This window comes from Talaromyces proteolyticus (assembly GCF_021365285.1).
Source record: "Talaromyces proteolyticus strain PMI_201 chromosome Unknown BGW36scaffold_12, whole genome shotgun sequence".
NCBI classification, from domain to species: domain Eukaryota; kingdom Fungi; phylum Ascomycota; class Eurotiomycetes; order Eurotiales; family Trichocomaceae; genus Talaromyces; species Talaromyces proteolyticus.
Window position 1 is genome coordinate 1,479,440 of NW_025764288.1, and position 10,415 is coordinate 1,489,854.

The 10,415-nt window shown below is 44.5% G+C and overlaps 5 protein-coding genes across 5 annotated transcripts; 2 read left to right on the top strand and 3 right to left on the bottom strand.

The window, feature by feature from the left end:
• Positions 1-562: 562 nt before the first annotated feature.
• On the bottom strand, positions 563-2,227 carry BGW36DRAFT_400870 (major facilitator superfamily domain-containing protein; the record flags this gene model as incomplete). Its single annotated transcript, XM_046218676.1, has 6 exons — positions 563-728; positions 796-1,080; positions 1,137-1,232; positions 1,288-1,516; positions 1,655-2,013; positions 2,082-2,227. The coding sequence occupies 6 exons, from the start codon at positions 2,225-2,227 to the stop codon at positions 563-565; spliced, it is 1,281 nt and encodes a 426-aa protein (XP_046067729.1).
• A 332-nt stretch (positions 2,228-2,559) lies between these two features.
• Positions 2,560-4,555, top strand: BGW36DRAFT_55389 (uncharacterized protein). Its single transcript, XM_046222415.1, has 4 exons — positions 2,560-2,718; positions 2,793-3,530; positions 3,580-3,942; positions 4,000-4,555. The coding sequence occupies exons 1-4, from the start codon at positions 2,606-2,608 to the stop codon at positions 4,319-4,321; spliced, it is 1,536 nt and encodes a 511-aa protein (XP_046067730.1). The 5' UTR covers positions 2,560-2,605; the 3' UTR covers positions 4,322-4,555.
• Positions 4,421-5,718, bottom strand: BGW36DRAFT_363966 (Alpha/Beta hydrolase protein; the record flags this gene model as incomplete). Its single annotated transcript, XM_046214509.1, has 3 exons — positions 4,421-4,777; positions 4,835-5,449; positions 5,542-5,718. 3 exons carry the CDS (start codon positions 5,716-5,718, stop codon positions 4,421-4,423), a joined length of 1,149 nt encoding a protein of 382 aa, XP_046067731.1.
• Positions 5,719-6,737: 1,019 nt separating this feature from the next.
• BGW36DRAFT_388709 (uncharacterized protein) lies at positions 6,738-8,191 on the top strand. The gene has a single exon (XM_046217256.1). The coding sequence runs from the start codon at positions 6,747-6,749 to the stop codon at positions 8,163-8,165; it is 1,419 nt and encodes a 472-aa protein (XP_046067732.1). The 5' UTR covers positions 6,738-6,746; the 3' UTR covers positions 8,166-8,191.
• Positions 8,192-8,554: 363 nt separating this feature from the next.
• Positions 8,555-10,193, bottom strand: BGW36DRAFT_388710 (uncharacterized protein). Its single transcript, XM_046217257.1, has one exon. It carries the CDS (start codon positions 10,056-10,058, stop codon positions 8,613-8,615), a length of 1,446 nt encoding a protein of 481 aa, XP_046067733.1. The 5' UTR covers positions 10,059-10,193; the 3' UTR covers positions 8,555-8,612.
• Between the last annotated feature and the right edge of the window lie 222 nt (positions 10,194-10,415).

The following is a 10,415-nucleotide window of genomic DNA, read 5'->3' on the forward strand; positions in this document are numbered from 1 at the left end:
TTAGAATCCATGGATATGCACTTCGTTCGTGCCGATCTAGATATGGCAATTGCATTTTGTCAAAACTTCAACCCGGGGTAGATACTATTTAACTAAGATTTTTCCGGGGATAATCGTATTAAAATGTTTGATATGCAACGTTCGCATTGATGTATCTATCAAATATCACTGATTTTTATCTATAAACAACAAAAGACTATATATTCTCCCGTCTATTCCCAAATTCCCTGAGATTCTAATACGTTAACCATATCAAGCAAGAATGAGTGAACATTCGGCTTGAGCTACCACTCAAACATAAAACTCCTAGGTGCACATGTGACGAGCAAAACTGCATATTGACAGAGCAAAGGAACAATTTAAATCAACTTGGAAATGGCTAAGCCCATGCCAGTCAACGAATCGAGTTCAAAAATTTATCCCGTCGTACATCTGTACATGTAGTATTGGTGAAGAGCATGACGGACATTTTTATCACGTTCATTCACTTGGATATTTGTCGCATACGATATTTATGTGCATCGTGTAATCGCTTGAGCATTACGTTAATAGCGACATGAGCTCATACCTTCCTATTCATGTTTCTCTGTCCTAAAATTAATGTCGAAACTCCGGTTAGCCCTGCCCCAAGTAGTATTGAGCATCCGCCGAATAGTTGTAGTCCTAGGAAGTCTGAATTGTTTTGCCGTGCTAGGATTGCCCCCATAATAGGAAGGCCAGTTAAACACCTGTTAGACTCTATGTTAGTAATCACAGCTTACTCGGTAGTAGATACGAATAGGTTATCGCACTTACGATATAGATATTAAGCTTTGAAATGTGCCAAAGCGTTGCCCCAGGGTATCTAAGCTTCCTGCCTTAGCCGCACAAGGCATAAGAAGACTGACGAAAGCGCCGCTACTAAAGCCGTATACCGCAGAAAAGGTCACAAGACCAGCATGGGAATAATGATAGTTAAATGGAACCCAGAGGCTTATTATTGCAAGACTGGTGATAACCATAACAATAGTCATAACATTGTAATGTCCAAGTCTATCTCCGAGGTAAGACGGCAGGATTCGCCCTGGGATGGAAGCTGCACTATTCGTTGATTAGAAGTTTGGTTGTTCACATGACCTCAAAGATGGAAATCATACTTAATAATTGATATGAGATATAATGCCAAGGAAGGCGAAAAGCCAGCGGATTGGGCCATACTAGGCAGAAAGTCGAATGGAGCCCATAAACCCCACCTTTGTTATCCATGAAAGTTAGTAATTGAGTGTTGTCGGATATACCTTAACTTACATCCCAAAGAAAGACCCAAATGAATAAAGGGCAAACTGCTTGTCCCTGAGGAGGCTGACATCAACCCATTTCAAATCCCGATTCCACTGTTTTCTGGGCAGTCTGCTTTTAACAAGTAGACATGACATTGCAAGAACAATACCGATAAAAAGCGCAGTATACCTAACTGTGCCGTAGAATCCTACTTGCTCCATGACTTTATTGAAGAATAGCGGGAAAATAACACCTCCTAGAATGCGATAGTATCAGCAAGCAGCAATATAGACAGGGATAGGAAAACTGCCATTTAGTGTTGACAAAAATTCAGATTTTGCTGAGAAGGGTGACTGAAAAGGTATTTAAGAAGAAGCAATAAGTAGGAGCTTACCAAGACTGCTTCCAGCTGCTGCCACTCCTATTCCCAAACCACGACGCTTGACGAACCACTGGCCTGTGCAAACCATCCCAGTAGTAAACACACCACCAGCTCCAATACCATAGGCTAAACCCTGAGCCAGAAAGATCTGATAATATTTTGTGCTCAGACTAGTCATGCACAGCGCAAACACACATAACAAACTGGATGGATACATGACCAGCTGGGGTCCGTAGGTGTCAACAAGGCGGCCAAAAAAAGGACCAGGTGCCCACATGAGAGCCAGTTGCAGTGCAAAGATCCACGCAATCTCTGATGCACTGTAATCCTTGAGCGTCGTTTGTTCATATGTAGTCTGAAACACCCCGATCCTGTTAAAGACGGCCTTGGTCAGTTCATTGGAAGATGGAATTTTGCGAACAGAACAAGATAAACGAACGCATTCAAGAAGCCGAAAGTTGCGAGGAAGCCAAGAAATGCCCCGAACACACACAGCCATCCTGCAAGGCCTTCCTCAGGAGGCAGAGTCGGGGTCGGCTCGGTCTTTGGGGGACCTGCTGCTTCAAGCTGGTCGACTTGACCCATTTTACGATGACGATGAAACTAATCAATTTGATCAAAACTAGATTTGTGAATTACAATTGAACTGACCGTATTATTGAGAAGTAGTCGCCTTGGGTGGGTTTATATACTCGCTATAGTGGATGTATATAGGCAACCAGCCAATCAGAGAAGACCCACTCTATTGCCAGTTCAGCGAATAGAAAGCCTAGGGCTGGCATTTATTAACCTGCTGAAGCTTAGCGGCGGCCGCCGAAGTGCATTAGCGTCGGCCGTTTTATTTTAGGCTCGTGTTCGATTGTTATTAATAATGGCGTCGGCCCTCTGCCTTTGAGCGGTGCAAAATGCAACCATAAGCTGTAGTCTTGTTCAATCACAGACTATATTGCGGCATTTAGTGTCATGGAACGAGTGAAACGCGAGACTACGGTGCAGGCGCCCCAGGTGTGCACCGCATGTAAAGTTCGCAAAAGAGGCTGCGACAAGGGCCTTCCGAGCTGTAGTTATTGCAACAGGTATGTGGGAACATTTTTTGCTTTACTTTCCGCCATCGCAAAGCTGTTGCTTTACTAACAACGCTGGCTACTAGCCGAAATTTACTATGCGAGTATTCGTCAGTTTCGGCCCCGAAAAAACCTTCTGCCTCCGAACTACGTAAAATGTACCTGCCGGTGATGGTACCGCCACAGCCGACACCAGACTTTCAACGCGGCCTTTGTCCCAGCGTCCGGGCTTCCGTAATACTCATGGACGCGGTAATAGATTGGTTGCCATCCCAACCTCTTGCTGCTGACCGCCTGCTAGAGATTCAGACTGTCGATGATCTGTTATACCGACAGGTCTATCGAATAATCCAGACAACTGGCCTATTCTTAGACGATATTACTATTCATTTCTTTCAAAGCATTCACAGATGGATCCCAATAATATCAAGAAGCCGACTTCAGGAGACTCTGGTCGGGAACTGCTGCCCATGGCCCGCCGATTTATCTATCCTTTTACTGACTATGTGCTTGGTGGTCTATCAAGACACCAGTGAGCCTTCGACCCCTGACGTGGAAACACTATATTTGAGTACCAAAATGCTATTTGCTCACATTCAGAGCGTCATTCCAATATCAACAAATCTTATCCAGGCTAGCATTTTGATTGCATTCTTCGAATATGCCCGTTTTCAGGTCGATGCGGCTTTCATCTCACTCGGCCTTTGTATAAGGTTATCACTTGCGGCCGGTTTGGATTTGCCTGAGAGACGACCAAGGGGACATGATTGGAGGGAACTGGAAGAGGAACGAAACATGTGGTGGGCGATTGTTATTCTTGAGCGGTGAGATTACCCGTGTCGTGTCCACCTCACTGGGTCTGAATCAGAATAGAATGTTTATTTGTGAAACAACACTACCCGGAAAGCGCTTAGCAACACAATTTCCAGCCACTGAGTGCTATCTTCCTTCTGAAGCTGAAGGGCTTGATAGACGCACTGAGACGTCACTGCCATTGTTAAGCGAGTCTATGAACAACCTTGCGACAAGAGTAGACTGTTTTTGTCGCGAAGTTCAGGCAGCCCTTTTGCTCGACAGGGTGTGGAGTGTAGTAGACGAAAAACGCTCATTCGACATGGAAATAGATTCAATGATCTCTCATATCGACAAAGAATTGTGGTCGTTTTTGGGTATCATCATGGAACAATGTAATGGTGTTTACGGGGTTTCGTGTGGGGCGATTGCCATAACTCTTCGGTAAGGTTCAGCATTGTTATTTATGAGAGTTGGGTGTTCACACGATTGAATCTAAAGGGCGCTGGATACCCTCCATTCTTACCTCTTGAACTCGACTTCAGCTCCTCAGTATGGCTTAACATCTCAGACCGCTATCGACAGCATCGTAAAAATGACAATCGATATTGCCGCCTCCCATAATACGATATTTACTGAGGTTAACGTCGACACTGTTCCTCCATCGTGCGGATACATTAGCCGTGCTGCACTTCGACATTTGGAAAGATCTTCTAGGTTTCATGATCTCAAACCTGAATGGTTGAAAACATTGTCGAAGTCTGCTAAATTTTTCAACACTCGCTGGGGCATGATATCACCTCGAACCCATCCCGCAGTGTAATTGCATGAAGATCCTTCGAAATCCGCCTAAAGAAATAGCATCGGGCATTTAAATTGATTAGTCCACTGTACCTACTAATGACATGTGCTAGCGGAGGTTTTAATCCTTCGCGCAGACAAAATTATCTAGAGTTACAATTAATTCTCTCAGTCCAGCTGGCCCAACTTGCAAGTCCTTTTCTCCTATTGAACTCTCCAAATCATCATATTCTAGGTCGAAACAATGTTCAAGTCCTGGTAGCCACCAATGGCGAACTGGGACTGTCAACTCTCCGCACCTGTTGACAAGAGCCTTGCTATCTTCAATGGGAACATCTCTATCACCAGTTCCATGCACAATAAACAATGGTGGGAATTTAGAGGACATATTATCAAAGTCAATCGGAAACAACTTTTGGGCAGATTCTGGGACAGTTCTGGCCTTCATATCCTTGTACTGTTGCCAGTCAACTGAAGACTGACTGTTGTGTTAGTTACCCGTCCGATTACTGTACGATGGTACAGGAGAGCTTACATTCAATGCAATCTTCTGACTGAGGCCTTTAATGCCGGAAAGATAATCAGCATAGGTGAATGTTTGAAGAACATACTGGAGCACTGGCCAGCGTGACTGATAAATAAGATCTTCGTCCTTTTCAGCAAACCTTTCGCCAAGGCTAATGTGTCCATTTTTAATGTCTTGATCAATTTGTCCTCGTACTTGATCTAATTCCTTTTGTGAGAGTGTATTCTCCTCGTGGTTCATCGTAGTCCACCAAGGAGAAAGTAAATCGATCATTGGATAAATTGCCAACACTGCAACTGGTCTTGGTATGGCTATTTCAGTTCCTCTATCTTTCAGTGATAGCTCCTCGATGCTGGCATCCTTTTCTACTAGCCGTTGGCTGCATGCCACAGCACAATATCCGCCGCCACTGGAGCCTGCAATGATGATGCGGTTGGGATCGATGGCGCTATCTCCCGAGGAGAGATCTTTGACGACGAAAAAGTATGCGTCAACACAATCTTCTATTGCATCATGACCTGTCGATTCAGGTAGACATCGATGGTCTGCGGAGATGAATGTCCAACCCCGCCGAAGTGCTGCCATAAGAAGCCATTTCGGAAAAGCATAACGATCGCCCGTAATCTACAGAGTAGTTTTAGCTTGAAATTCTCGTCGTTTCGTATAAAAATTTTAACAGGTGGGGGGAGACATGTTATATAAGCCGCGACACATACCACATATCCATAGTGGAAGAAGAGGACTGCAGGTTGCTTTGAGGCCGGTTCAATACTGCCGTTGTCCACCGAGTATACATCTAGGAGGATTTCTTTGTCTTTTATTTTCTTAAACGTATATGTTTTCTGCGTATAGTGGACTCCGTCCACTTTTTGTTCTTGCTCTCCCTCTCCCATTTTATCTTTCCCAAATAGAAGGTTATATAGAGATTTGGAATATCTTTTTCGATAGTGAAGCAGATCGATTTAGGATCCAGCTACGTAATGTAACCTAATGGAATGTATGTTAGTCGTAGTTCTAAGGCATTGGATAAATTAGAGCTTTTTACCACTGAAAGGAAGGGGGGTTGACAAAAACGACGGATTATTGCTTACGCTTACGCCATATTTGTGCGGGGTATATTTTGTTTACTGTTGGAGAAATAGCTCAAACGATGGATTGACCCACTTGCTTCCAAAATACACAATGGGAAACTCCTTTTATGAAATAATTCAACACTACACAATTCCCAACAAAGGAAGCCGATCGGCTCCGGTTTGCACACTACAATATCACGCACGATATTGTTATTGTCTGGCATTACACACTTTGTTATCCTCGTAATATGCAGTGCGAAACGCACATGTTTTCAAATTTTTGATCCGAGCCTAGGAGATAGCTGCAAAGTAGTGAAGAACTTGACCATCATGTTTTCCCCAGCCCAGACATATTAATTAGATCCTTGAACAGCACACGATTTATGATTTGTGTGTCTGGAGGAGAACGGTGATTGACCCCATAGTGAGTGCCTTCGCATTGGCTGTCAAGGGTGCCGCAACATGCTTAATTGCAATCAAGTTGTCTCCATCAGAGTAATCCGGAAAAAGGAAAAAACGAAAAAAGGAAAAAGAAAAAAGTCAGTCTGCATGCTTCGGGAACGCACATGGCCTTTGATAACTGGCGGTTAGCTTCACATATATCCCTCTCTTTCCCCGCGATTATATCCAATCAATGATAGCCACGACACATAATGCTGATCTGTCTAGGATTTTGCAATTTTCCGATTTGGACATCTTGATAATTGGGGGTACTATGATATTTAGGAAATTCAACCTCCACTTTGAGCAATCTTATAATAATAATTGCTGCTACTGGCAAAAGACAGAAGCTTGAATACTAAGCGATGGCAACTTTTGAACCGTATGTCCTTTCGCCATTGGACCACATGTCCCCGCATGTCTACATGCCATTCTTTCTATTCTTCTCAACCCTAAGCATAACAGAATCCCTCGATTCTCTGGAGAAAGGCATTGGTCGATTAGTAATGGAATTGCCATTCCTAACTGGGGAGGTCGTTAAGTCGAACAGGCTCGAACACAAAGCAAACGTGATGGAAGTTCGGCCATCTGATGCCTCAACCCTAAGGGACCATCCAATTCTACGTATCAGATATCATGCGCAATGTATTGAGCTGCATAATGTTCGTTCGACCGTCACCATTATTTCGCGCGACAACCTTTCCAATGAAAATTTTATACCCGTTCCATTAGCCATTCCTCCACCCGAGCCTTGTCTCGTGTGTCGATTCCAGGCGAATGTCATGACTGACGGAATAATTTTGGCGATTACCCTTTCTCATCGAGTAACAGATGGCTATGGAATGAGCTTAATTTTACGGTATCTTGCTCAATGCTGTCATGATCCTACTAGAAAAGACGGTCTATTACCAATTAACCCTTCCAACGAAACACGTTTGCGACGCCAGCTCTTTGTGATCAATTCAGAGTTATCCGAAAAGCCCCCATGGACGGGCGAGTCATTCTTCACTCAGAGCGCGCCAGTTCTTGACGAAGAAGTAGTTAGCCGGAAGATAAAGTTGCATTCAACAAAGATAAAACAGCTAAGAGATTCTTGCAATTTTTTCTTTCAAAATATGCCTCAAGGAATTGATATTGATAATAGCTGTGACTGGCTTCAAAGATCAGAGCTCCCAATCTTTTCGAATAATGACATCGTCACGGCACTGACATGGCTCTGTATCGCGCGATCGCGATACAACTCACTAAAGCCGAATAAAGAAAGTGTTTTGTTTATGCCTGTGGACGTGCGAACTATTTTAAAACCAACATTATCATATTCCTACGTAGGATGTTCGGTATTAGGGGTATTATCTGAGTTCAATCTTGGAATTCTCGATGAACCTCATATGAATGTCCCATCGATTGGGATCCTAGGGCTAGATAACAGTGACATATATCTGTTATCTCGTCTCGCATATATTATCCGGAATAATCTGAGTGTCATTGATGACGAATACGCCCGACGTGTGATATCTACTATTTTGAAAGCCTCAGACTGGGACTCGTTCCATCTGAGTGTTCCAGATGTTGTAGTTAGCAACCTCAGATACTTACAGGTTTACCAAGATTTTGGCTCAGTCCTCGGGAAACCATTTGACTTTGACATCTGTGACACCAGGGTTGATGGGATGAGCTGGATATTACCAAATCGGTTGAGGTCTACGTCAGTTCAGCATCCGTTCGAGTTGAGAGTATCGTTGCGCACGTCTGCTATGCGCAAACTGCAAAGTGATAGATTGATCCTGTGGGCGTCAATGAGTACGTCAACGCAAAGTAAATTTTAGAAGTCAATAGAATATTTTAGTTCACAGAATGCTATTCTCTAAATCCTGCTATTGCCTGGACACGATGCGTATTATCGATTCATCGAAGCTGGCCGTTCATTTTCACTAGGCCGACTACGAATGCCAGACTGCTAGTATTAGCGTAGATATCCTTACCAACCCGCTCTATACTACTGTTATGTCCAATGCTGATATTTATATGTTTACGTTGAAGTATGAAATCAGTCACTAGCTACAAGACGTCGACTGCATGCTGTGTGGCAGAATAGATATACTTATCGATCGCATGTAGTGCTTGCATTTTGTAAATGCTGGCGGCCGAATAGAGCCGTAGGATCTATGATGGGGATGACAGTCCAATATAAAGAGTACTTAAGATATAGATCTAGTTGAAACCACGAGTACAACTATCGATTGCTTGTAAGAGTAACTACAAGTTCAGGGAGCTCATTGAGAAAGAAAACATTGAATATCAGTAGCTGATATCGCACACTCATGACATTGCCACGCTTGGCCGCGCTTAGTTTTGTCAGTCACTCTTTCCGGTGGAAAGCATTCAAAGAACGGCGCAAATACTTCTTCGTTGAGACGGCGACGCCAGCTACCAAGCGGAGAATTATCTATAAGCGTATTTTTCCCGGCAATTGCTTCAATGGGGCTAGAATAGGTTGGAGTTTCATAATTTTTTTGGCGTATAGATGCCCGAGTAGTAGTAGTGGCGCTGCCACTCCATTTCATTCTTTCTGCTAAACGATTACGAGCCAAGCGTACCCTTTCCACATTTCTAGCAACTTCATCATTGTCCGGGGTATAGCCACCGCCTCCGAACTGATACCCGATGATGCGATCAACTTTATCCGTGCCTTGCTCATTAGCTTGATAGGCATATTGATAGGTAGAGTATTCACGCTCAAGCCGGTCTTCCCGTCGAATGTCGACATGAGATCGATTTCTTCGAGGTATAAGATGAATGAGGTTGCGAACATATAGTGGGCAGGGATTTGGTGAGAATCGGAAGAAAATGCTGCCATCGGCATTATTATTTACATCGTATGCGTGGGCCTCACGAAAACGATTTCGGCAAGCACGAAAAGAGACTAAATCGCTATGTATTATTCCCTTTGCTGGTTTTAATGTCCCTACAGTTTCAAATAAGTCGACGTCCAACACAGACTTGGCGCGTCCCAAAAGCGATATTTTAGCTGGTGCAAAATTCCCTGCGGTATAAGCGAAATAAAGTTTTCCGTCACGGTCCAGAATGACAAATGACAATCCTTTCAGATCCAAGCGGTCTAGTTCAAGCAGTCCTGCATCCCAGAATGAACTCCAACAGGCATACGGTGGGTCAAACAGCTGCACCTGGACCGAGAGAGTCCGCAAGCAGTCACATACCGTGGCAAGAAGCGAAAAGAGGTCATTCCACTCGGCCAAAAACTTTGTCATGCCACGAGCCTCGAGGATTTGAAAATTAAGATGTCGGATAGACCGGACTTGCCAGATCTTCAAACAGTACAAAAAGTTGGAAAAAGAGCTCAGGTCATGTGAAACAAAAACGTTGTCTGTATAAGGGATATGTCTCGCTTCAGTGTAGGTTTGTCTGCACGCCCGGAGCACAGACAGATCCAAACGAGACCCGGCTCTGTCCAATAGTTTGACACATGGGAAATGGGCGGCATGAAGCTGTGCATCTGATGTAGTGCACAGATCTGTTGACAGGAGGGTGACTATTTTGGCCTGGCAGTCGCGATGGCTCTGATGCTGCAGAATTGTCTTGCGGGGGTCTTCAAAGTCAACTGGCCACCACTGGCGATACACAGCGCACCAGACCCTAGCTGCACATCGCCTGATTTCAATTGGTTTGTCCAGCACGAACAGGGCTTTGTAAACCATCATCCGGATCTCCCCGGGGAGACGGAGAAACTGGGGGGACCTGACACATCTCGTTCAGCACCTCGTGTGCTTGTGGGTTTGTTTAAGGGCAGCGGGGACATTGCAAGAGCGGCCTACCTGATATCTGGCATAGTTATACCAGCTGGTTGAGTGCAGTGGTATTATTATTAACTAGTATTATTGCGTCTTGAAGGAGGCGGGGTAAATTCTCCAGCCCCAGCTCGAATCACGACCGCGTACGGCGGACTGTAACACCGCGATTGATCGGCGCAAAACAATCGCCGTGGAGCGTCCGACATCATTGTCGTATCGGAGCAGCAGACAGGACAGGGGTCGACGCACAACGAAGCGAGGACAACA